The 24,048-nt window shown below is 48.9% G+C and overlaps 1 protein-coding gene across 1 annotated transcript in view; it reads left to right on the top strand.

Annotated features, from left to right (window-relative positions):
• Window positions 1-205: 205 nt before the first annotated feature.
• The window catches only part of MEX3A (mex-3 RNA binding family member A), a 34,848-nt gene continuing 11,005 nt past the window's right edge, over window positions 206-24,048 (top strand). Inside the window, exon 1 of the mRNA XM_089664497.1 lies at window positions 206-539. Coding sequence (XP_089520623.1) covers window positions 206-539 — 334 coding nt within the window. The remainder of the gene's footprint in view (window positions 540-24,048) is intronic.

The following is a 24,048-nucleotide window of genomic DNA, read 5'->3' as shown; positions in this document are numbered from 1 at the left end:
CCGTTTGTCTCTCCCTCCCCATGTCCCCTCCCCCGGTAGGCGTGTCGTGCTGCGCTCTCCGCCCTCCCGTGTGTCTCTCCCTCCCCGTGTCCCCTCCCCCGGTAGGCGTGTCGTCGGTCGCCCCCCGCCCCCCGTGTGTCTCTCCCCGTGGCTCCTCTGCCTCTCTCTCTCTCTTGCCCCTCTTTGTTCCCAGCCTTTGTCAGCCATGCCTAGTCTGGTGGTGCCAGGGCTGATGATGGAGAGGAATGGGGCCCTGGCAGAGCTCACCAAGGAGCGGGTCCTGGAGGACGAGCGAGCCCTGCAGATCGCCCTGGACCAGCTGTGCCTGCTGGGGCTGGGGGAGAGCGAGGAGGACAGCGCCAACAACAATGCCAGCAGCGGCGGTAGCAGCAGCAGCAGCCCTGGCACCCGGGAGAAGGGGGACAGCAAGCTGTGTGCCCTGTACAAGGAGGCCGAGCTCCGGCTCAAGAGTTCCAACACCACCGAGTGCGTGCCAGTGCCCAGCTCCGAGCACGTGGCCGAGATTGTGGGCAGACAAGGTAAGGCAGCGCCCCCCATTGTCCCCGTCCACCTGCCCGGCCCCCGCGATGGGAGCCCCGGTCGGCCCCCGCGATGGGAGCCCCGCTCAGCCCCCATCACCCAGAGCCTTCTTTGTTTGGCCGCCGCGGGACGTTGTCACACACCCCCCTCGCCCGCCGCCGCATGTGCCTTTGTTTGGATAACGGCTCGCCGTCGTTTTGGCCATGTGGGTACCTCCCCCCTTGAGCCCGGCGCCGTCCTTTTGTTGTCTCCCCGTACCGATCCCTATTGTCTGCCCCTCGCCCGGCACTTCCTGAGCTGGAAAGTTTATGTGAGGATAATGTGCTGCAGTCTGGCGTCTATGGCGTGCCGACAGACGGGGGGAGCTCGCGTCCTGATCACCCCAAATGGAGGGGGAGGCTGGTCCTGTGGGGGGGAACCTTCACCCATATAGGGGGGGCTGGTCCTGTGGGGGGGGACCTTCACCCATATGGTGGGGGGGCTGGTCCTTTGGGGGGGGGACCTTCATCCCTATAGGGGGGCTGGTCCTATAGAGGGGAACCTTCACCCATATAGGGGGGCTGGTCCTATGGGGGGAACCTTCACCCATATAGGGGGGGCTGGTCCTGTGGGGGGGGGGACCTTCACCCATATGGTGGGGGGGGCTGTTCATTTGGGGGGAACCTTCATCTCTATAGGGGGGGGCTGGTCCTATGGGGGGAACCTTCACCCATATAGGGGGGGCTGGTCCTATAGAGGGGAACCTTCACCCATATAGGGGGGCTGGTCCTATAGGGGGAACCTTCACCCATATAGGGGGGGCTGGTCCTATAGAGGGGAACCTTCACCCATATAGGGGGGGCTGGTCCTGTGGGGGGGGACCTTCACCCATATGGTGGGGGGCTGGTCATTTGGGGGGAACCTTCATCCCTATAGGGGGGGCTGGTCCTATAGAGGGGAACCTTCACCCATATAGGGGGGGCTGGTCCTATGGGGGGAACCTTCACCCATATAGGGGGTGGGCTGGTCCTATGGAGGGGAACCTTCACCCAACATAGGGGGGCTCTGGTCTATGGAGGGGAACCTTCACCCCAAATGGAGGGGGAGGCTGGTCCTGTGGGGGGGGAACCTTCACCCATATGGGGGGGAGGCTGCTCCTATGGAAGGGAACCCTCACCCATATGGGGGGAGGCTGGTCTTTTGGGGGGGAACCTTCACCCATATGGGGGGGAGGCTGGTCCTGTGGTGGGGATCCTTCACCCCGAATGGAGGGGTCTGGTCCTATGGAGGGGGACCTTCACACCAAATGGAGGGGGAGGCTGGTCCTATGGAGGGGGACCTTCATCCATATGGGGGGGCTAGTCCTGTGGAGGGGAACCTTCACCCCAAATGGGGGGGGGTCTGGCCCTATGGAGGGGGACCTTCAACCCATTGGGGGGCGTTCCAGGCATAATACCCCTATAGAGGGAATGAGGTGCCCCCATGGAGGGGAATGATTTGCCCCATGGCAGGAACTCTGTGCCCTATAGAAGGAAGTTTGGGACTGTGCCCCTAAAGGTAGAATATTTGCCTTACAATGGGGGCTATTTGCCCTATAGAAGAGACAACTTGCCCCTATAGGGGGAACATTCGTCCTATAGAAGAGACAACTTGCCCCTATAGGGGGAACATTCGTCCTATAGAAGAGACAACTTGCCCCTATAGGGGGAACATTCGTCCTATAGAAGGGTCAGTTTGCCCCCTATAGGGGGAACATTTGTCCTAAGGAAGGGTCAGCTTGCTCTTATAGGAAGGGAACATATTTCCTTTAGAACGGTCAGCTTCCCTTGTATGGGGGAACATTTGCCACATCAAAAGGGCCCCTAAAGAAGGGACAGTTCCCCCCTCTAAAGGGTGGACTGTTTGCCCTTTAGCGGGGATTGTTTGCCCACTTAAACCTCCCCCCTCCTACCCAGAGGGGATCGCACGCGTGCACACGGAGGGAAGCCTGTGTCCTTTGTTTGGACCGAGGGGGGTCCTCGACGTTTCAGGAAGACAGAATTTTGTCCCGGGGCAACTTCCTCCTCGCATTAAGTTTCTGTGTAAAGTTGTGTGTTGCTTTGTGTGCCCGCTAACCCCGGCCGTACGCCAGGCAGCCTTTGTTCTCATTTAGGGGGAGGACCGGTAGGGTTAAATTGAGAGATACCACACCCACCTTTTTCTGGCTCACCAGCGGTCCCTAAGATGTGTTTGGGGGATGCGCCGTGGTCCCTCTCCCTTCTGCCCCCCACCGCTGGCACCCTCTGTCTTTGCCCACCAACTCTTGTCCGAGTCAGTTGTGGCCCAGCTTTGTTGACTCAGCTGTACATTTTTTGGGGGGGTGATGGAAGAGGGTGAAAGCATGCATTGCGCTCCTGAAAGCGGAACAGAATCTCAACGCGGCCAAAATCCATTAAAAAGTTGACAAAAAAGTACAGCGAGCGCCGAAGAAACGGTCTCTGGACCCTAGAGCTAGCAATCTATTCCATATCAAATAGCTACGGGCTGCCCCGTGAATACAAAAAATCAAAGGTGCAGGTTTAACAAAAACGTGGAAATCTTGCGCGCGCGCGTGTGTTTTGTGGCGTGAGGTGGGCGTAAGATGCGGCAGCGTGCTTCCGAAATAAGTTTTTGGTGGGTGTGTGCGCGTGCTGCTGTGTATGGTGCCGGGGATGGCGCTTGCGTGAGCCGGACCCCGTTCGCGGCGTAAAGATCATGTTTAAAATAGGAAGCGGTTGCTCACTTCTTTTTAAAGGTTTGGGGGGGGGGGTAGATAAGGAATTCGAGTATCGGGGCCCTTGCGAGGACCAGCAATTGGAAAGGGTGGGGGGGGGGGAATCGGCTCGACGACCCCAACGGGTTGATCATTGACAAAGTGAGGCGCGGAGTCACCTCTGCCCTCTGCGGATATCGCGTTCCCAGCTCGCTCGGGGCTGCAGTGATGTTCTCCGGACCCCATTTTGCGCACACGCCCCCCTCCTCCTCTTTCCAAAACCTGCCGTGTGTAGAATGAATGATGTGACATCACTGTTGCTTTGCGCATTGTTCTCCAATCTGCCCCGACTGGCGCAAACCAAAAATTTCCGAAGCCAACGTTCCTTTCGGAAGTTGGCTGGTGTGCAAAGCTCATACAAGCTGAGCCAGCAACGTTCGGACTTTTGCCCCCTTGCGATGTCCATTTGCCCCCAAAAACCTCTCCTCTAGGACGGCCCCCTAAACTGGGCACCCGAAAACCCCCTTAAGCCCCCGGGATTGGTCGCACCTTGGTGGAGAGGAGAGTAGGTGTAAACTTGAAATATTGCCCGCAATAGCTGTCAACTTGGGTCTTTGTTCGGCGGGCGCACGTGCCGCGTTCATTGTAAATAGTACAATTGTTTATCCAAGTAAATCCGGACGACAACAACAGATTGCGTGGCTGGGCTGATTAACCTCCTCCGCCCAAACCCGAGCCGACCCCCCGCGGGAAAAGGCTGGCCGCCGTTCCTAGAGAGGGGAATGGTTAGGGCACGGAAGGGGAGTGAAGAGATTTTTTTTTTTTTTTTTTGCGTACCAAAACACCAAACGACTACCCAGCATGTGCTTCAGACAGACGCTGGCAACAAAAGCTTTCCCTGCCAGACAGCCTCGCCGAAAAAACCGTGCGCCCCTTTCGTCTCCGTGGTCGCCCGTCTTGCCGTTTTGCCCCCTTTTTTTTTTTCCCCCCTGTCTAAAGGGATGCGATGCCGGAGCTCCGAGACGTTGAGTTTTCGAAAAACGTGCCTCTCGTGAAATTATGTAACTGCAGACAGTCAGTAGACAGCGTCGGGCCGGGGTCTTGTGGTAGACGTTATTGTGCTTTTTTTGTTGCCGTTGTTGCTTTGTGGCGTTGTGGCAGTCGTAAATCTCAGGCACCACCTGTGTAAGAATTTTGTGTGTTTTTTTTTTTTTTTTTTTTTTTTGTGTGTGTAGGAGACTCTGCAGCGTGCTGTGGTGCAGGAAGTGAGCTGTTGCAGGCTCTTTGTCTGAAGCTCTAGACTTTTTTTTTTTCTCTCCTGCACATGTGCTTCCCCGAGCTGCACAATTTGTCCCATCTTTTGTCTGAAACAACAAGAAAAAAAAAAAACATGCACACTGCCTGTCGGTGAGCCTTCCAGCCCATGTCGTCATGGGGGTCTCGCTCCAAGAATCAGCACAGATAGTCTGCAAGCTAACGGTTCCTTCGTTTTGAATAATTCATGGTCAGATCTTAGATATTTAACTCAGACTTGGACGTTAAGGTCTTCAAGATGGTCAAATCTTAGATATTTAACTCAGCCTTGGACATGGAGGTCTTCAAAATGGTTAAATCTTAGATATTTAACTCAGCCTTGGACGTGGAGGTCTTCAAGGCTGAGTTAAATATCTAAGATTTAACCGTTTTGGATGTGGAGGTCTTCAAGATGTCTGAAGACCACAATGGGCTTTGATTTCTTTTTTTATTGTGGTTAGAATGTATTGGTTTCACCTTTTTTGTTCAGCCATGTCCCAAACAAAAGAACTGGGGTGATCTTTCACGTCTTGGCCAGACAAAGTGGCCGGAAGGCTAGCAAACTTGCCTAACTACCTGCCGACCCTTAAGGTCTTCATAAAGCCATGGTGGATCTTCTGGAAAAATCTGTGTTTTGTTTCGAATTTGGCCGATTTAAACTTCGGCTTTGACCCGGAGAACGTGTCTTCCGATTGCCCCTCTTTACTGGTTTTGGAGCCGGGCCTTTTATTTTTTATTGTGAACGAAATTTGGTGGGCCAGACAAAAGAAAAATTTGCACCAGTTATTGCTTTTGTGTCTGCGTGCGAGGGAACGCGTGCGAAATGCGCAGGTTGTAGCGAAAACAGTTAGGGGGGTGTGGTCGTTATTTTACAGTCGCGATCAGAGCCATGCGTGTCTGTGCTTTCAGAACGCTAGGGAGACACTGCGGAGAGGGTTTTCGAGGTGGCGTTTTCAGATTTTCGAGGGGTGCCGCTGCGACCCGTAACCCCCTTCTGTTCGATGAAAGGTTGAAAAGTTATTTTTGGATGAGCTGGTTGCGTTGTTGTATTTTTCGTTTAGGAGATGGCGGGAGAAGGTTCCATTTTTAAAGGGGAGGGGAGGAGCGGGTAGGTGTCTTGCTAAAAAAAAAAATGGAAGGTTCTTTTTTTTGTTGCTGAAGTACATAGACATCGTTCCTAAGTCTGAATCCTGGTCATTGTATGTCAACCTGTTATATAAGATCTCCATCTTAAGGGGTGTCTGGATATTGTAGACCAGACCAAAAAGGGGGCATGTATAGGGCAACGTGCCATCCTACCTCCAGAATGCATTCAGCGTTGTCCAAGACTTTATTGACATGACCTTTGTGCTTTCAACATGCCCCGAAACTTGAACAAAAGGCATGCAGCTTACTAAAAATCGAGCAAAAAAAAAAAACCGGGCAGTTTCACCAGATCTGGATTCTAAAGGGGGGCTAGAAACCTAAATCCGATATTGTATTTATCTCTACCAGAGATTACGATTCTGCCAACGTTGGTGGGCACGTGGCTTGGCGCTGCGTCTGTAGATCTTCCATGACTCTGCAGCCCCCTTCTTATAAACCTAGATACAGCCCTTTGTATCTGTCATCTGCCTGAGAGGCAGGTGATGGCCATTGGCTGCTCACATGGGGTGGTGGCATGGAGGGGAGTGGCGGCTGTTGGCAGCGGCACCCTCACGCGGTCCTCCGAGCAGGCGCAGTGTTGGTAAACACACGGCACATTTTTGGCATGGTGAAGAATGTTGACGGGAAGAAAAGGAAAAAAAAAAAACGACTTCAATTATTTCACTCTTCCCACTTGCGCCAAACGTTAACACTTTTTTTTTTTTTTTCTGTTTGGCAACTTCCAGAACTCTTCAACTTAAATTCCACACCATTCTTCGTGGAAAGAGTTTTTATTAAGATTGATGTCAACGATCTTTTATGGTTTACACTATTTTAATATTGAAAATTTTAGATCTTTTTTGGGTTCGTAGGAAACTTTCTTTTTTTTTTTTTCTTCTTTCTTTTTCCTACGGCGATAGAAAGTTTTTGTTCAAAGATGATCAAGACTGGTCTAGACCTTCATTATGAGTTAACCGTCAAGAACATTATGAGTTAACCGTCAAGAACTGGAGATGAGTTGACCAATAGGGTTAGGACCTGCATAATTTGCTTTGTTCAGGTTGTCCGTCTTTGCTTTTTGTGTGTGTAGGCTGGGCGAAGGGATTGGAGTGCTGCTCAAGATCCTGCTTCGTATTGTTCTTTTGTAGGCTACTGTACGCTAACGAAAGGGTTAACGGTCGCTCGGCTTCAACGCTGGTCAAGCTGCTCAGGTTTTGCCAGGACTTTTGAATTTTTATGGACTATATTAATGATTTTGAGCTGTATTTTTTTTTTTTTATTGATTTCTTTAGACTTTGTATGCCTTCTGTCAGGTAGGCCAGTGGTCCCAGCTTTGTGTGTTCAAACTGTGGACATCTGGTTGATGCAACCCCATCTTGATGCCATACGAGAAGTGTGAGCTTCTGGGTTATCTCTGTTGCTCGAGTTACTTGGGATAGATCTACAAACACAGCCGAGTAGCAGGGCCCACCTCTGTTACAAGGGGTCCCTTGTTGACCCTTCTCATTGTTCGATGAGAAACTTCATTTTTTGTGTGTGTGTCTCTGCGTCATGCTTGGTCGATTTATCCTATGAATAGGACACTAAGCAGGAGAGTCGGTACAGTCGCCTTGTAATTCCAGGACAGGCAAAGCTGAAAGCATATGTGTGCACGATTGTGAGTGATCAGAAATCAATAATGACCCTTACGTCAAATTCTGAGTAAGATTTGGCATTAAACAGGCCCAGAATGACTGGGGCTTTGGTTTCTTGTGATACCCGAAAGTCAACGGGATGGTCTGCCCATTCAACAAATCTTGAATACCTATAAACATAAGATGAAGTAATGGTTGGATCAGGGCCATATGTCCATACATTACTAGGGACCTGTACAGACACACCGCCCCCCCCCCCCCCCCCAGGCTTGATGACCTTTGAAGATAAAAGTAGTGTTTGGATCGGGACCATTTTGTCTACATGTTTTTAGGTACCTGTGCAGACATCCCCAGACTTGATCTAGAAGATAAAGTAGTGTTTGGATCGGGACCATATATCCAAACGTTACTAGGAACCTGTACAGACATCCCCAGAATTGGTGACCTTAGAAGATATAGTGGTTGGATCGGGACTGTATGTCCATATGTTATTAGTAACCTGTACAGCCACTTCCAGGCTTGGTGACCTTAGAAGATATAGTGTTTGGATCGGGACCATATAGCCAAACGTTACTAGGAACCTGTACAGACATCCCCAGACATGGTGACCTTAGAAGATAAAAGTAGTGTTTGCATCGGGACCATATGTCTATATGTTTTTAAGAACCTGTGCAGACACCCCCAGATTTGGTGTCTATATGGTACCATGAACCTGTGCAGACACCCCCAGATTTGGTGTCTGTATGGTACCATGAACCTGTGCAGACACCCCCAGATTTGGTGTCTATATGGTACCATGAACCTGTGCAGACACCCCCGGATTTGGTGTCTGTATGGTACCAGGAACCTGTGCAGACACCCCCGGATTTGGTGTCTGTATGGTACCAGGAACCTGTGCAGACACCCCCGGATTTGGTGTCTGTATGGTACCAGGAACCTGTGCAGACACCCCCGGATTTGGTGTCTGTATGGTACCAGGAACCTGTGCAGACACCCCCGGATTTGGTGTCTGTATGGTACCGGGAACCTGTGCAGACACCCCCGGATTTGGTGTCTGTATGGTACCGGGAACCTGTGCAGACACCCCCGGATTTGGTGTCTGTATGGTACCGGGAACCTGTGCAGACACCCCCGGATTTGGTGTCTGTATGGTACCGGGAACCTGTGCAGACACCCCCGGATTTGGTGTCTGTATGGTACCATGAACCTGTGCAGACACCCCCGGATTTGGTGTCTGTATGGTACCATGAACCTGTGCAGACACCCCCGGATTTGGTGTCTGTATGGTACCAGGAACCTGTGCAGACACCCCCGGTTTTGGTGTCTGTATGGTACCAGGAACCTGTGCAGACACCCCCGGTTTTGGTGTCTGTATGGTACCAGGAACCTGTGCAGACACCCCCGGTTTTGGTGTCTGTATGGTACCAGGAACCTGTGCAGACACCCCCGGATTTGGTGTCTGTATGGTACCAGGAACCTGTGCAGACACCCCCCCGGTCTTGGTGACCTTAAAGGATGGGGTAGTGGTCGGATCAGAACCTTGTCTATAAGTTACTTTGAACCTGTATGGACACCCCCAGACTACATCATTCTTGAATGGGAACTGTATCTCCTGGAATGGATTTTATAAATGACGGCTGTTGTACTCCCAAGTAAAATCTTGAGATTGACAGACCGTTTGACTGCCATCTTATGCCATGGGGGAACCTTAATGTGTAACACCAACCAGATAGTTCCTTTTTTGTTAGTTTTGGACAGAGTGGCAGGAAGGAAGAAAGGGTTTTTATTGCAGTCTGTGGCCCTTTTAGGGAGATTTCCCCTCACTTCCTGTCCTGGTGGTAATGTCGCTGGGACAGGGAGTAAAGGCTCAGTTTCCAAAGTGGGTCACAGCAATAGGACGCCAATAAAGATCCTAACCCAGCTCTTCTAATAGGTTTTTTTAGTTGTCACTCTTTTAGAAAATTTCCTTTGTGGTAACTGTAGGGGGAAATATCTGCAATAGGGGCAAAGGCAGAAAAAAAAAACAAGATTCTAGCTTTACCCATTCCGTTGAAAACCAAAATTTGGCTGGAAATCCACTTCAAAAGTGTTAATTTCCTTAATCCTTTAGAGCAGGGGTCTCTACTTTCCAAGTAAAGGGCCAGTTTGTTGTCCTTTAGGGGGGCCAGACTGTGGCCAGTGGGGGTAGAAAATGCCCCGGCATCAGTGCCCCATCATTGGTTTTAATGGGAGGAATAGTGCCCCATTGTTATCGAAGAGAAGAATAATGCCCCATTGATTGTGTCAGTTGGTGGAATTGTGCCCCAAGGGCCAGATAAGGGCACGCAAAGGGCCACATCTAGCCCCTGGGCCACAGTTTGGAGACCACTGCTGTGAAGGATTGGCCTGCATGTAACATGAGTGACTACAGTTGCCTGCAGGTACTGTTGAAGAGCCTCTTAAGCACCCGAAGGGACATGTGGTTTTTTTAATGTTTACGTTTTGACTCTTCGTCCAGGGCTGGCCCCTTTGTGTCTCCCACAACTCCCTATTGGAAGTTGAGGTCTCTTGTGTAAAAACAATTTGGTATGGAAATCGAAGGGGATGCCCCATTCTGTGATCTTTTTTAACAGACGATGGTGACTCCTGGGGAGCTGGAGACCGTTTTGTTTCTGCAGGCACCTCAGGGTTCCCGAATTGCTTTTGTGCTACTGTACAATGTAAAAATTGGATTTAACCGAAAAGCAAAAAGATTATCCGCCATTCTCAAGCCCTGTATGCTGGATCGCCCCCTGGGCTACCTGAATGCCAAGACCAGGCAGGGGCAAGCCCACTTAGATCCGGGAGAAAGAAGCCAGGGGTACACCTCAGAATTCCTCGTACGTAATTTCATTGTAATGGACAAACACAAAGGCCCATCTGGGGCCTCCGTCGACACATTTCACCCAAAATTAGGCTAGGTCATAGAAACGTCTCTCCATTTTTTTGGTGAAATGCCCTCAAGGAGAAGGTCTCAAAGGCTTCCATTTATTTGTCCGACAGCTTCCTTCTCTTTAACTTGTTTTGGTTAGGAACAATTAGACTCATCCTCCATTTAGCTGCAGAAAAAAACAAAACAAAAATCAGGTCAACTTTCGCTCAGGATTAGCCGGAATTAAGCGGGGTGCTTGTGGCCATTGAGGGTTTGTGGAGAGGTCTGAACCTTTTCATACGAAAAACCATCCCTTTTATTAGAGACAGACTTGACGTGTAATAGGCCATCTATGATAGGATGTCGGCTTTCACCCACAATTGAGGGTGGGAATGCAATGCCCAGAATTCACTTGGGCTTTTTTTGCTTCCTTCAGCTGATAAACCAGACATAGAATTGTTCTATCCACAAAACACCGGTAATTTAACAAAAAAGACCATTTACAGAACCTGGAGGTCTTCTAGCAGAATTCGAAGGGTTTCCTACCCATTGAATGATGTGAGACCATCACTATCCCCTATTTTAGGGGATTATCGTGGTTTCATCTCGAGTTTGTCCCTGGCCAGCTTGCAAGGTGGTGCTTTTCTAGTCTTGAGTTAATTCCCAATTAATGATGTTTGAAGTTCTTCCAAAGGAAAAAATTTAGTAGTCTTCTAGGCCAACCATGATTGGGGGGGTGATGTGACACCCACAATTCATTAGGTCTGGGTTTACAGTGAACTATTCAAAATTCTTTACAAGAAAATTTTTTCTCAGTTCCCTATAAATATTAATTCTCGATCAATGATGTTTGAATTCCTTCCAAAGAAAAATTTGGTCTTCTCTTAGGCCAGTGTTGGGGGGTGATGCGGTACCCACAGTTTACTAGGACTTGGTTAACGGAGAACTGTTAAATCCTTTCCAAAAAAAATTTCTTGGTTTTCCCTACGAATATTAATTCCCAATTATTGGTGTTAGAAGACTAATTTTTTCTAAAATATTAATTGGGAATTTCGAGAACTTTCTCTCGCAAAGAAATTTGAACACTTTGTTGTAAACCTGGTCCCACTGAATTCTGGGTACCACACCATCCCCCGAAACATGGTAGGCCTAAGAGAAGACTTTTTTTGAACAGTTCGTTGTAAACCCAGTCCTGGCCAAATGTTGACACCACATCACCCCCCCAATCATGGTTGGCCTAAGAGAAGACCAATTTTTTTTTTTTTGGAAGAAATTCAAACATTTATTGGGAATTATTATTTGTAGGGAATTTCGAGAAATGTCCCTTGGAAAGAAATTTGAACGGTTCGTTGTAAACCTGGTCCCACTGAATTTTGGGTACCACACCATCCCCCGAAACATGGTAGGCCTAAGAGAAGACCAATTTTTATTTTGGAAGGAATTTAAACATTTATTGATCGGGAATGAACATTCATAGGGAGTTTTGAGACTATTTTCTTGTAATGGATTTTGAACAGCTCACTGTAAACCCAGTCCTAGTCAACTGTGGGTACCACATTACCCCCCAATCATGGTTGACCTAAGAGAAGACTAATTTTTCTTTGGAAGAAGTTCACTTGACACCACATCACCCCCCAATCATGGTTGGCCGAAGTGAATTTCTTCCAAAGAAAAATTAGTCTTCTCTTAGGCCAACCATGATTGGGGGGTGATGTGGGCACCCACAGTTGACTAGGACTGGGTTTACAGTGAGCTGTTCAAAATCCATTACAAGAAAATGGTCTTAAAATTCCCTGTGAATTTTAATTCCCGATCAATAATGTTTTAAATTCTTTGCAAGAAAATTTCGAGACCATTTTATTGTAAAGGATTTTGCACAGCTCACTGTAAACCAAGTCCTAGTCAACTGTGGGTGCCCACATCACCCCCCAATCGTGGTTGGCCTGGGAGAAGAGTTATTTTTCTTTGGAAGAAATTCACTTAGGCTAACCATTAATTGGGAATTAATATTTGTAGGGAATTTTTGAGAAATTTCTCTCGCAAAGAAATTACAACAGTTTGTTGTAAACCTGGCCCCACTGAATTCTGGGTACCACCACCCCCCAAACATGGTAGGCTTAAGTGAAGACCAATTTGATTTTGGGAGGAATTTAAAGCATTATTGATGGGGAATTAACATTCATAGAGAATTTCGAGACCATTTTCTTGTACAGGGTTTTGAAAAGCTCACTGTAAACCCAGTCCTAGTCAACTGTGGGTACCCACATCACCCCCCCAATCATGGTTGGCCTAAGTGAATTTCTTCCAAAGAAAAATTAGTCTTCTCTTAGGCCAACCATGATTGGGGGGTGATGTGGTGTCAACTGTTGACTAGGACTGGGTTTACAGTGCGCTTTTCAAAATCCTGTACAAGAAAATGGTCTCGAAATTCCCTACGAATATTCCTGTTCAATGTTTTAAATTCCTTCCAAAATAAAATTGGTCTTTTCTTAGGCCAACCATGATTTTGGGGCGGTGTAGTACCCAGAATTCAGTGGGACCAGGTTTACATCAAACTGTTCAAATTTCTTTGCAAGGGAAATTTCTCTAAATTCCCTACAATTATTAATTCCTAATGTTTGAATTTCTTCCAAAGAAAAATGAGTCTTCTCTTTAGGCCAACCATGATTCGGGGGTGATGTGGGTACCCACAGTTGATTAGGACTGGGTTTACAGTGAGCTTTTCAAATTCCTGTACAAGAAAATTGTACAAAATTCCCTACGAATATTAATTCCTGTTCAATAATGTTTTAAATTCCTTCCAAAATAAAATTGGTCTTCTGTTAGGCCTACCATGTTTGGGGGGGGGGGGGTACCCAGAATTCCGTGGGACCAGGTTTACAATGAAATGTTTAAATTTCTTTGCAAGAGAAATTTCTCGAAATTCCCTACAAATGTTCCAATTAATGATGTTTGAATTTCTTACAAAAAAAAAAAAGTTGTCTTCTTAGGCCTACCATGTTTGGGATGGGGGGGGGGGTAGTACCCAGAATTCAGTGGGACCAGGTTTACAACGAACTGATCAAATTTCTTTGCAAGGGAAATTTCTTAAAATTTCCTACAAATATTAATCCCCAATAAATATTTGAGTTTCTTCCAAAGAAAAATTAGTCTTCAACACCAATAATTGGGAATGAATATTCGTAGGGAAGATCGAGAAATTTTTTTTGGAAAAGATTTTGTTCCAAAGAAAAATTTTAGTCTTCGTAGACCTACCATGTTTGGGGGGGGCGGTGTGGTACCCAGAATTCAGTGGGACCAGGTTTACAACGAACCGTTCAAATTTCTTTCCAAGGGACATTTTCTCAAAATTCCCTACAAATATTAATTCCCAATAAATGTTTGAATTTCTTCCAAAAAAAAAAATTGGTCTTCTCTTAGGCCAACCATGATTGGGGGGGTGATGTGGTGTCAACATTTGGCCAGGACTGGGTTTACAATGAACTGTTCAAAAAAATCTTTACAAGGAAAATTTCTGGAAATTCCCTGTGTGTAGACTTTTCTGCCAGTCGCTCAAAAGAACGACCCTTGAACCAGGATCGGAGGAAACCTGATACTCCCAGATTATTATGGACTCTCATTCCCAACTGAGAATCACCCAGGAGAGGATTTGCATTCAGCTCGGTGATGGTGTTTACCAGGTTCAAGCTTTGTTGTTTTTTTGTTTTTCTTTGAATGAAAGATTTGGTCCTCTTCTCTTACGTAGAACTGACCCCCTGAAATTTTTTGTTTTCAAAAAATAAAAAAATGGAGGTGCCGAGGTTAGAAGGTCACACGGCTCTGTCTCCAAGGAAGGAGGACAAAGGTGAGACGATCTCTTTGTTGTGCGTTCGGTTAACCCCACCCATTCTCCCCATCGCCCCGGCGCTATCCCATTCTCCTTACTCTTCTCTTGGCTGCCCGCCAGGCCTGTGTAAAGCCAATTTTAGCATTTAAAAGTGACTCAACACGAAGCATTTTCAACCCGCATCTGTTAGCAAAGAGTGTCGGATCACTTGGCAGCTCCTTTTTGCCCTGCCAGAGGAAGGGAAGCCGAGGGGAGGGAGGGGGACTAAGAATTTGCAAGTCGCCTTTATTGTATTTAACGGGTTCAGCACCTTCGACACCACACCGAAATGTTGGGCCCTTTGAAATTCGGGGGGGGAGGGAGGGGGGGGTTCCTGGTTCTGAGATGTTCTCATTGGTGGAAAGAGAGGCTTATTCTGCAGGAGCGGAGTCAGTGTGACCTCTGGCAAGTCCATTGTGCCTCTGAGGCCTCAGGGTCACGTGTTGGGTGTAGCATGATCGAGTGGTCACATGCTTTCCTCCATTATGCACTGCTGTGTCATGCTACGCGGAGTTGGAAATTTTTTTAAACTTGGGCGGTTTCTATTAAAAATAGGCAATTTTACCAATTACTGGTCTACCAGATACCTAAAGATGTGTGGAGCCGGAAATTCCAAATAATAGGCAAGTAGAGGGATGCAGGCTTTGGGGAAAATGGGGGAGGGGGAAGGCGATGCCGAGTTGTAATGACATTTTAGTGAAATTGTTTCCATTACCATTTCATACCTTATTTTATACCCTGTGATGTCATCAGAGTCTCTGTGCTTCTCTATGCCGTGCAGGCAGATCATGGCTGGTGGGAGGGTCCATCAGGGTGCTGTACATAGCTTCCACAAAACATCACAGCACTCTCTCAAAAGGCCTCTGAACTGATGCAAGCAGTGGGAGGAGTTGTGCAAATGTAACAATGCCTTGATGGGAGGAGTTATGCAAATGTCACAATGCCTTTACGGGAGGAGTTATGCAAATGTCACATTGCCTTGACGGGAGGAGTTATGCAAATGTCTCAATGCCTTGACGGGAGGAGTTATGCAAATGTCTCAATGCCTTGACGGGAGGAGTTATGCAAATGTCTCAATGCCTTGACGGGAGGAGTTATGCAAATGTCTCCATGCCTTGACGGGAGGAGTTATGCAAATGTCTCCATGCCTTGACGGGAGGAGTTATGCAAATGTCTCCATGCCTTGACGGGAGGAGTTATGCAAATGTCTCCATGCCTTGACGGGAGGAGTTATGCAAAAGTCTCCATGCCTTGACGGGAGGAGTTATGCAAATGTCTCCATGCCTTGACGGGAGGAGTTATGCAAATGTCTCCATGCCTTGACGGGTGGGTGCCAATCTGGAGGAGTTGGTGTTCCTGGGCAGTATGCATTTGCAAAGGTAACGCCCACATGTGATGCTGAGCTTCCATGTTTGAAAGAACTGATATAAGGGGTGGGGCCAGAGACAGTTCGGCTGGGGAGGAAAGAGCTAGATGATGCTGGGCATTCTCCAGCCAGGAAATGAGGCGGAGCTCTATCTGACTGGCTGCAGCTTCTAATGCATATTGTGAGAAGCTCCCAGTGTGCAGTGACAGAGGAAGCCAGTCCAGGGGAGGAGCCGGTGCCCCTGTGCGAGATGGAAGGGGAGGAGCCGGTGCCCCTGTGCGAGATGGAAGGGGAGGATCCAAAGCGGTTGCAAAGCTCAGACATGAAATATGAACAAAGCCTATCTCCTGTGCCTCCTTCCTCAGTCACTTCTGACAAGTTTTCCTGACACCAAAAGAAAGATGGTGACGGTAAGGGAGCTCCAGCACACAGGCTGTGATTGACAGCCTCAGCTCTATGCCTGTGTGCTGTGCAGAAGGGGTGTGTGTGTTCCATCTCTCCAATCAGCTGTCGGAGCTCTCTTCACTGAGCTCTGCAGAGTGTAATTTCAGCTCCCCGCCTTCTGAAAGCTCAGACAAGCTTTATAAATTCTGCATTTGAACGGAGAAGTCTGCAGATAAACAACACTTGTTGAACTGGCTCCACCCCCAGCATAGCACTACTTACTCTACTCGCCAAAAACAAAAAGATGAGTGGACCGCCTTGTGCGACTGACCAGCAAGCTGGAAAATCACTGAGTAGCCAGCAGGTGCATCTGATAGTCCAAGCGCTAACTATTGACCCCCCCCCCCCCCCCCCCCCCGGGGAAAAAATGCCTCAATTCTACATCATGATCAGAATAAGGCCATCATGTAAGGGATGGATGCGTTTCTGCTTCTGCTTTTTTGATGAGTTCGAATTTTTCCTCTTTGGGGTCCAGTGCATTCTTTTGATGCGTTTTACTTCATTCCCGTGCATAAAAAACGCAGCATATTCCACTTTTTTTTTTTTTTGTTTTGTTTCTGCAATCGGAATGCACTGGAACTGCAAGCACTGGTGTGAACCATGCCACTGACAACCACGTGTGCCACTGACAACCACGTATGCCACTGACAACCACGTAACCTACTTTCTGTGCGGTTTGGATGCAGGAAAAACCGCACGTGAACCAGCCGATCATGTGGTAGCTTTATAAAAAAACATACATGACCTTAGGCCCCATTCACACCGAGCTTAGCGTTTTTTTTCATGCGTTTTTGTTGCGCATTTTTATGCGCACGCGAACGTTTGTTCACGATTCGTTCAGGCGTTTTTGGGCTTTGTGACTTCTGGTGTTTGTGTTTGCCAATAGAGAACAATGTCGTCTATGAAATTTTTTTTTTTGCCATGCCGGAAAGACGCTCTTGTTCACACGACAAAACGCGATAAAGTGCATGAAACCGTGCGTTGCCATGTATCTCTGCGGGACTAAAAACGCGCCAAAAACGCATCAATCTGCCCCAATGGAGCTACAAAACCTTCAGGCGACATGGAGTGGAGATATGAACCGTCTCCATATAGTAATGTATTTTTTTTTTTTTTTTTTTTACCCTAAGCATTTTCAAGTGTCGCGCAACGAAACGCTCAGGTGTAAATTACCACCCCCCCCCCCCCCCCCCTCATCAATGTACTAATGACATTTTTTTTTTTTTAATAAAACTTTTCCGCTTTCATTTTCATTCATTGCTATGTTTTCTGGAAGCTATGTACTGGCCCCTCCCACCAGCCACGATCTGCCTGCATTACACAGAGAAGCACAGAGACCCAGTGATGACATGGCCTGGTATAGAATAAGGTATTATTTTATACCAGGCCATGTGATCACTGGGTCTCTGTGTTTCTCTGTGCAAGCAGGCAGATCGTAGCTGGTGGGAGGGGCCAGGACTTCCAGAAAACTTCACAGCACTCTGCTTCAGTACTCCTCTCAAAAGGCCTCAGTCCTGATGCCAGCAGTGGGAGGAGTTAAAAATATCAAAATGCCTGGACGGGTGGGTGTCAGTCTGGAGGAGCGTGCGTTCCTAGACAGGCTTCATTTGCATAGGTAACACCCACATGTGACGCTGAGTCCTCGATGTTCGAAAGAACCGGTGAAAGGGGGTGGGGCCAGTCAGGCTGGGGAGGAAAAAACTAGATAATGCTGGATGTCCTCCAGCCGGGAAATGAGGCGGAGCTCTATCTGGAGCTTCTAATACACATTGTGAGAAGCTTGCAGTGTGCGGTGAAATCGGAGGGAGCCGTTACAGCCGGAGGGGAGGGAGCCGTTACAGCCGGAGGGGAGGGAGCCGTTACAGCCGGAGGGGAGGGAGCCGTTACAGCCGGAGGGGAGGGAGCCGTTACAGCCGGAGGGGAGGGAGCCGTTACAGCCGGAGGGGAGGGAGCCGTTACAGCCGGAGGGGAGGGAGCCGTTACAGCCGGAGGTTGGAGGGGAGGGAGCCGTTACAGCCGGAGGTTGGAGGGGAGGGAGCCGTTACAGCCGGAGGTTGGAGGGGAGGGAGCCGTTACAGCCGGAGGTTGGAGGGGAGGGAGCCGTTACAGCCGGAGGTTGGAGGGGAGGGAGCCGGTACACCCGGAGGTTGGAGGGGAGGGAGCCGGTACACCCGGAGGTTGGAGGGGAGGGAGCCGGTACACCCGGAGGTTGGAGGGGAGGGAGCCGGTACACCCGGAGGTTGGAGGGGAGGGAGCCGGTACACCCGGAGGTTGCATTTAGAAAACCTGCAAATTCCACCATTTCGTTCACCTTGTGTGAATTTTAGTAATAATTGAAGGGAGAATGAGGAAAGGACGGCTCCCTTTAAGAGAGATTTAGATGGCGGGGGGGGGGGGGTCGTCATATGATAACCCCCCCCGGCCGAACGTATAAGTTACAGCAGAAGTCCGATGACTCGGCCGGCTAATCGAGGTTTGCGATCTGCGGCATATGTTGTTGTTGACCCTCTGCGGATACCAGTCCCTGGCTGGTGGTGTCACATATGTGCGCCGTGTATGGACAAGGCGGGGTGGGGGGGGGGGGGGGGGGGACACCGCATGTGGCCAGTCAGGCCTGGGACCCATCAGACAGGACTGAGCAAGATTCTAAGAAATCCTTTGTGGCGGCTCCAGGCGCCCCTCCTCGCTTGCCCTCCCCGGAGAATGAGGCCTTTTCACAAGAGATTACTGCAGCAGCTCAAAACTCTCCGACCCTCGCCTGTTAACCAGTTCCTGGCTTGGCCGGGGCCCCCACCACCCCACAGGCCTGCTTGCCCAAAACTGGGCCCGGGCGCAGGGTTAAATCGAACGCGGTCTCGGGAAGACGGGGCAAAATCGCCCCCCAAAAAATGTACATTTTGCTCCCTGAAAGAAAAAAAAAAAGCACTTCGTAGAATTAATTTTTTTTTTGTTCCATTTGGCGTGACAGACGGCCATTTTGTCTGGGAGCCGTTGGTCCGCTCGAGGAACGGGGCGTAGAACGCCGAGTGGGAGGGGCCGTGGAAGGAACAAGGTCCAGTTGTCTCATAACGGCCGAAGAGGGGCCAATTAATGCTTCGACCAGGGGGTAGTGCCCAGACTTGGTACCTGCCACCCTCCTAGGCTATGCGCCTGTACCCGCCATTCTGATGATGCAGCTCATGCAGGGCGGGGGGAAAACTCCAAACTGCATTATGGGTGCTGAGCGCTTGGAGTGTTCACTCCATCGGTGATCTTCCCAAAATTGTTCTGGGCTTTGTAGAGCTGGCGGGGGCCCTCTTAAATGTTGGGGGAAGGTATAAAAAAAAGGCACAAAGGGGACTTAATTCACCAGCCTGGACAAACACTGAAATATTGGTTTCGGGTTGACTGATCCTTTAAGGGCGGAGCCAAGGGTCACCAGAGTCTACTTGGGTAGGACTAAGGGCCCAATCGCTCCATCTCTCTGCGGTAATGCATGATAAATGCACTGGTGCCACATCGTAAGCGTTCCACTAATAACGTGCGTGGTGTGAGCGGGCCCTCACTGCAACCTATGGCACCACATGGTGCCTTTTTGAATGGCACCCCAGCGCTAGGGGACGCAGTAAGGTGTCAGTGCAGTGCCAAAAATGGTACCGGCATTGTGCCGCAACATTGTCCCTTGAAAGTTGCGTTGGAGTGTGTTGTGGCGAGGGCCCGCTCACACCATGCGTGCTTTACCGCAGTGGGGCCGTTAGTGGCAGCGAAACTGCAACACACCTTGCCGACGGATGTGCGTTGCACCGTTGCAACAGTGGCAGCGCACATCCATCGGAAGGCGTGTTGAATTGATGGCGCCGCATTGTGTCAAGCGTGTGAGTGGGCCCTAAAGCACATGCAGAAGGTGGTAAAGGTGTGGGCTGAAGGAGCCTGGCCAGAGGCGCCTTGCAGTGTCCTCCAATGGGATAGCTGGACGAAAAGTCCGCTGTGCATAGCAGAATGTCCTCCCCCCTATGGCCAGCAGAATGTCCTCCCCCCTATGGCCAGCAGAATGTCCTCCCCCCTATGGCCAGCAGAATGTCTTCCCCCCTATGGCCAGCAGAATGTCCCCCCCCCCCCCCCCCCCCCGATTGAGAACGTTGTAGTCTTTGGTGTTCTGGTGAGGTGACCAGTTTTTTTTTGGGTTTTTTTTTTTTTTTTTTAATGTTTAAACTCTAGGTGAGCAATGAAACCCATCGACTTCCAATTGTTACAAATTCTAGGATTGACTTTTTTCTTTTTCCTTTTTCTATATTATTGTATTCATTTTTGTAGTAGAATGTGACCAGTAGCAGTATATAGAATTTTGTACCATATGGTGTAGGCAGCATTGCTACATATTGTGTGTGATAAATAAATAAATAAATAAATAAAAATAAATAAATATATATATATATGACATTGTTACTCTTCATCAAGACGCCTTTTTTTTTTTTTTTTTCTTTTTCTTTTTTTTGTAATGGTACCCCTTTCTACAAGGGGAACAAAACTGGAAACATTAAACCGGTCACCGCCCAATAGTGTGTACGTCCATGAAGATGTATATTAGAAATAATTATACCTCGTATTTCCAAATGTCTGGAAGACTACATGATGATCCCCGTGGAACTCTTCGGGTTCAAAGACCTATTAGCTGATACTGACCTAGAGTCATAAAGTGGTAGGAAGGTTATTATGAAGTAAGGCCGTACCGGCCGAAACACGTTAGGGCTGATCATACTTTAAATGCTAGCCGAAGGTTTAATTAAAGAAGCAGAGAAGATCAGATTCTCAAGTCCCGACTCTTTTTCACATTTGGATGGCTAATGGGAGTGTGAGCGGGCACCGGTGTCCCCTATACTGGATTGAGTATAGGGTGGAGGAGGTTAAATGCTTTTTTGTTTGGTAGGAGGATGATCTTCTGTACTCCTGGAAATGACACCCATTTGGGATGTAACCCAAGGTCCAAAATTTTTAGGAGAGAACTTTTGTGGTGGTCCAACCGCCTCATATGATATTTTAGGACAGGATGGCCTTATTAACCCCTTGGCGCCAGCGCCTCCCGGCCCTTTAAGGGTTTCAGAAGCCAGGAGGCGGGGTGGGGTTTTAGGGTCGTGATTCGCTGTCACGGCTGTCACATGATCGGGAAAGGTCTCGATCAAAAGAGGAGATCGGGACCTTTCCGTGAGTACCGGACATGTGTGCTGAAAGCACATATGTTTTTCTTAATTGCATGCAAATGTGCGGCCGCTCGGCGTCAAGAGGTTAATCGGCATTACCCGTTCTTCCAATTTTGGTGCTGTATGTACATTTCTGGTGAAGTGCAATCCGTTGTCTAGCCTAGAAAAGGATAGGCCAGCCAAATACTTCTAAAATTTCATCCACTTCCTGCGGCGCCAGTCGTGGGTGGTCCTGTCAGCGCCGTCCAGCACAACAAACCTGTTCAAAAATGAAAGGAGTTGTCGGACGCAGCCGCTGTTCGGGTATTCAAGCCGTCGTGCACAGCGGTAGAGGAGATCTCCATCTGTGCTGTTCAGCGTGGATTGAGGGAACCTCTTGGATTTCTGACGTTCAGCCAGAGAAATCTGCATATGGCTAGCCTTGGAGGCACTGGGCCCAATAAACTGATTGGAGGCGTGCGAATCGGCGTGCGTTGCGTCTGATTTTGGCTCATCGTGTTTATAATGAACTATCGTGTTGCACTACATATCATTTATTAGATGCATTGTAGAAGGTTTAGGAATTGCGCGGTTTAAAAAAAAAAAAAAAAAAATCTATTATGTGATTTTATTGTGATGTTGCAACTCTTGGCAACAGTTCAAGTCTACCCTGAAGAGTTCTCACAAATGTTGTGATTGTGTATCAACTTTTACATTTTTTTTTCTTTTTTTTTTTTTTTTAATACTACTCGGCTGTTTTACGAATACATCGCCTTCATCTTTCACCACGATAAGATCGCTCACATACATGCTTGGATTAACCGTTGTGCTCAGAACACATTCCAGTGAACCTTTAATGCGTGCCGTTAACTGTCCTTCACCATCATCCTCTTGGCACATACCTCAATTGCAATAAAATATTGACTAATTTTCGGGACCATTGTTTTGTGCAACATTTTGTCTCACTTTTTGACATTTTGGCGCACTGGGTGAACCCCTCAACACGGACAATTTGGAGAATTTTCATTTGGGTAACCTTCAATAGTTTATCGATCCCACCGGCTACAGCAGCCTTTCTCAACAAGGGTTCCTCCAGAGGTTGCTGTGGGTTCCTTCAGCAGTTTGTCTCGGATAAGATAGCAGTGAGACCAGTTTCATTTTCAGTTGTTTGTAAGAGGGACATTCTTCCCACTGACCCCCAATGTGAGGGACATTCTTCCCACTGACCCCCAATGTAAGGGACATTCTTCCCACTGACCCCCAATGTAAGGGACGTTCTTCCCACTGACCCCCAATGTAAGAGACGTTCTTCCCTCTGACCACCAATGTGAGGGACGTTCTTCCCTCTGACCACCAATGTGAGGGACGTTCTTCCCTCTGACCACCAATGTGAGGGACGTTCTTCCCTCTGACCACCAATGTGAGGGACGTTCTTCCCGCTGACCCCCAACGTGAGGGACGTTCTTCCCGCTGACCCCCAACGTGAGGGACGTTCTTCCCGCTGACCCCCAACGTGAGGGACGTTCTTCCCGCTGACCCCCAACGTAAGGGACGTTCTTCCCGCTGACCCCAACGTAAGGGACGTTCTTCCCGCTGACCCCCAACGTAAGGGACGTTCTTCCCGCTGACCCCCAACGTAAGGGACGTTCTTCCCGCTGACCCCCAATGTAAGGGACGTTCTTCCCGCTGATCACCAATGTAAGGGACGTTCTTCCCGCTGACCCCCAATGTAAGGGACGTTCTTCCCGCTGACCCCCAATGTAAGGGACGTTCTTCCCGCTGACCCCCAATGTAAGGGACGTTCTTCCCGCTGACCTCCAATGTAAGGGACGTTCTTCCCGCTGACCCCCAATGTAAGGGACGTTCTTCCCGCTGACCCCCAATGTAAGGGACGTTCTTCCCACTGACGCCCAATGTAAGGGGGGGCGCTTTTTGGGCTCATGCACTTGGCTGCGGGGTCTTGCGTTTCACATTGCCCAAATGCTGTACACATGTAACATTTACACGCGGAAAGGTTAATCTAGCCTATTGGTTGCCTGGATGCGGGTGCTTATTGCTGTCCAGCATCATTCGGTAGGGCACGGGCAGCTCCTGTAGAGTACTGTTTGTTGTGTACATCCTTTTGTTGCTAAGATGTAGGCAGATCCTGCCACGTGTCGTCCTTCGTTGCTAGGATGCAGGCAGTGGAGTACTTTTACGCTGTATGAATATAAACCTTAGCAAAAATATTTATATACATTCTGCTTAAAATCCAGTTCATGTGCAGGACAGTGGGCGCAGATTTTTCTATTTTGATTTTACAGATCTGAATGCAGAGCAAGTTTACGGATCCCTACATCGCCGTGTGCATGCTGCCAGAGAGAACCTGTATTTAGATCCATAAAAAAGTGAAAAATGTTACATTTTTTGTAATCTGCTTCCATGAGCCTTTTCTAGTGGCTACCAGTGTAAACATGATGATCTTCATGTGACCATCAGCGTGAGGAAGCTACTTCTCCATCAACCATCGGCGTGAGGAAGCTACTTCTCCATCAACCATCGGCGTGAGGAAGCTACTTCTCCATCGACCATCGGCGTGAGGAAGCTACTTCTCCATCGACCATCGGCGTGAGGAAGCTACTTCTCCATCGACCATCGGCGTGAGGAAGCTACTTCTCCATCGACCATCGGCGTGAGGAAGCTACTTCTCCATCGACCATCGGCGTAAGGAAGCTACTTCTCCATCGACCATCGGCGTGAGGAAGCTACTTCTCCATCGACCATCGGCGTGAGGAAGCTACTTCTCCATCGACCATCGGCGTGAGGAAGCTACTTCTCCATCGACCATCGGCGTGAGGAGGCTACTTCTCCGTCGACCATCGGCGTGAGGAGGCTACTTCTCCGTCGACCATCGGCGTGAGGAGGCTACTTCTCCGTCGACCATCGGCGTGAGGAGGCTACTTCTCCGTCGACCATCGGCGTGAGGAGGCTACTTCTCCGTCGACCATCGGCGTGAGGAGGCTACTTCTCCGTCGACCATCGGCGT

The sequence above is a fragment of the Staurois parvus genome, unplaced genomic scaffold, assembly GCF_062004578.1.
Source record: "Staurois parvus isolate SC_StPar_1 unplaced genomic scaffold, SC_StPar_1.0 ptg001923l, whole genome shotgun sequence".
Classification (NCBI taxonomy): Eukaryota; Metazoa; Chordata; class Amphibia; order Anura; family Ranidae; genus Staurois; species Staurois parvus.
The sequence above is the reverse complement of the archived record's forward strand: the minus strand, read 5'-3'. Positions and strand labels throughout refer to the sequence as shown.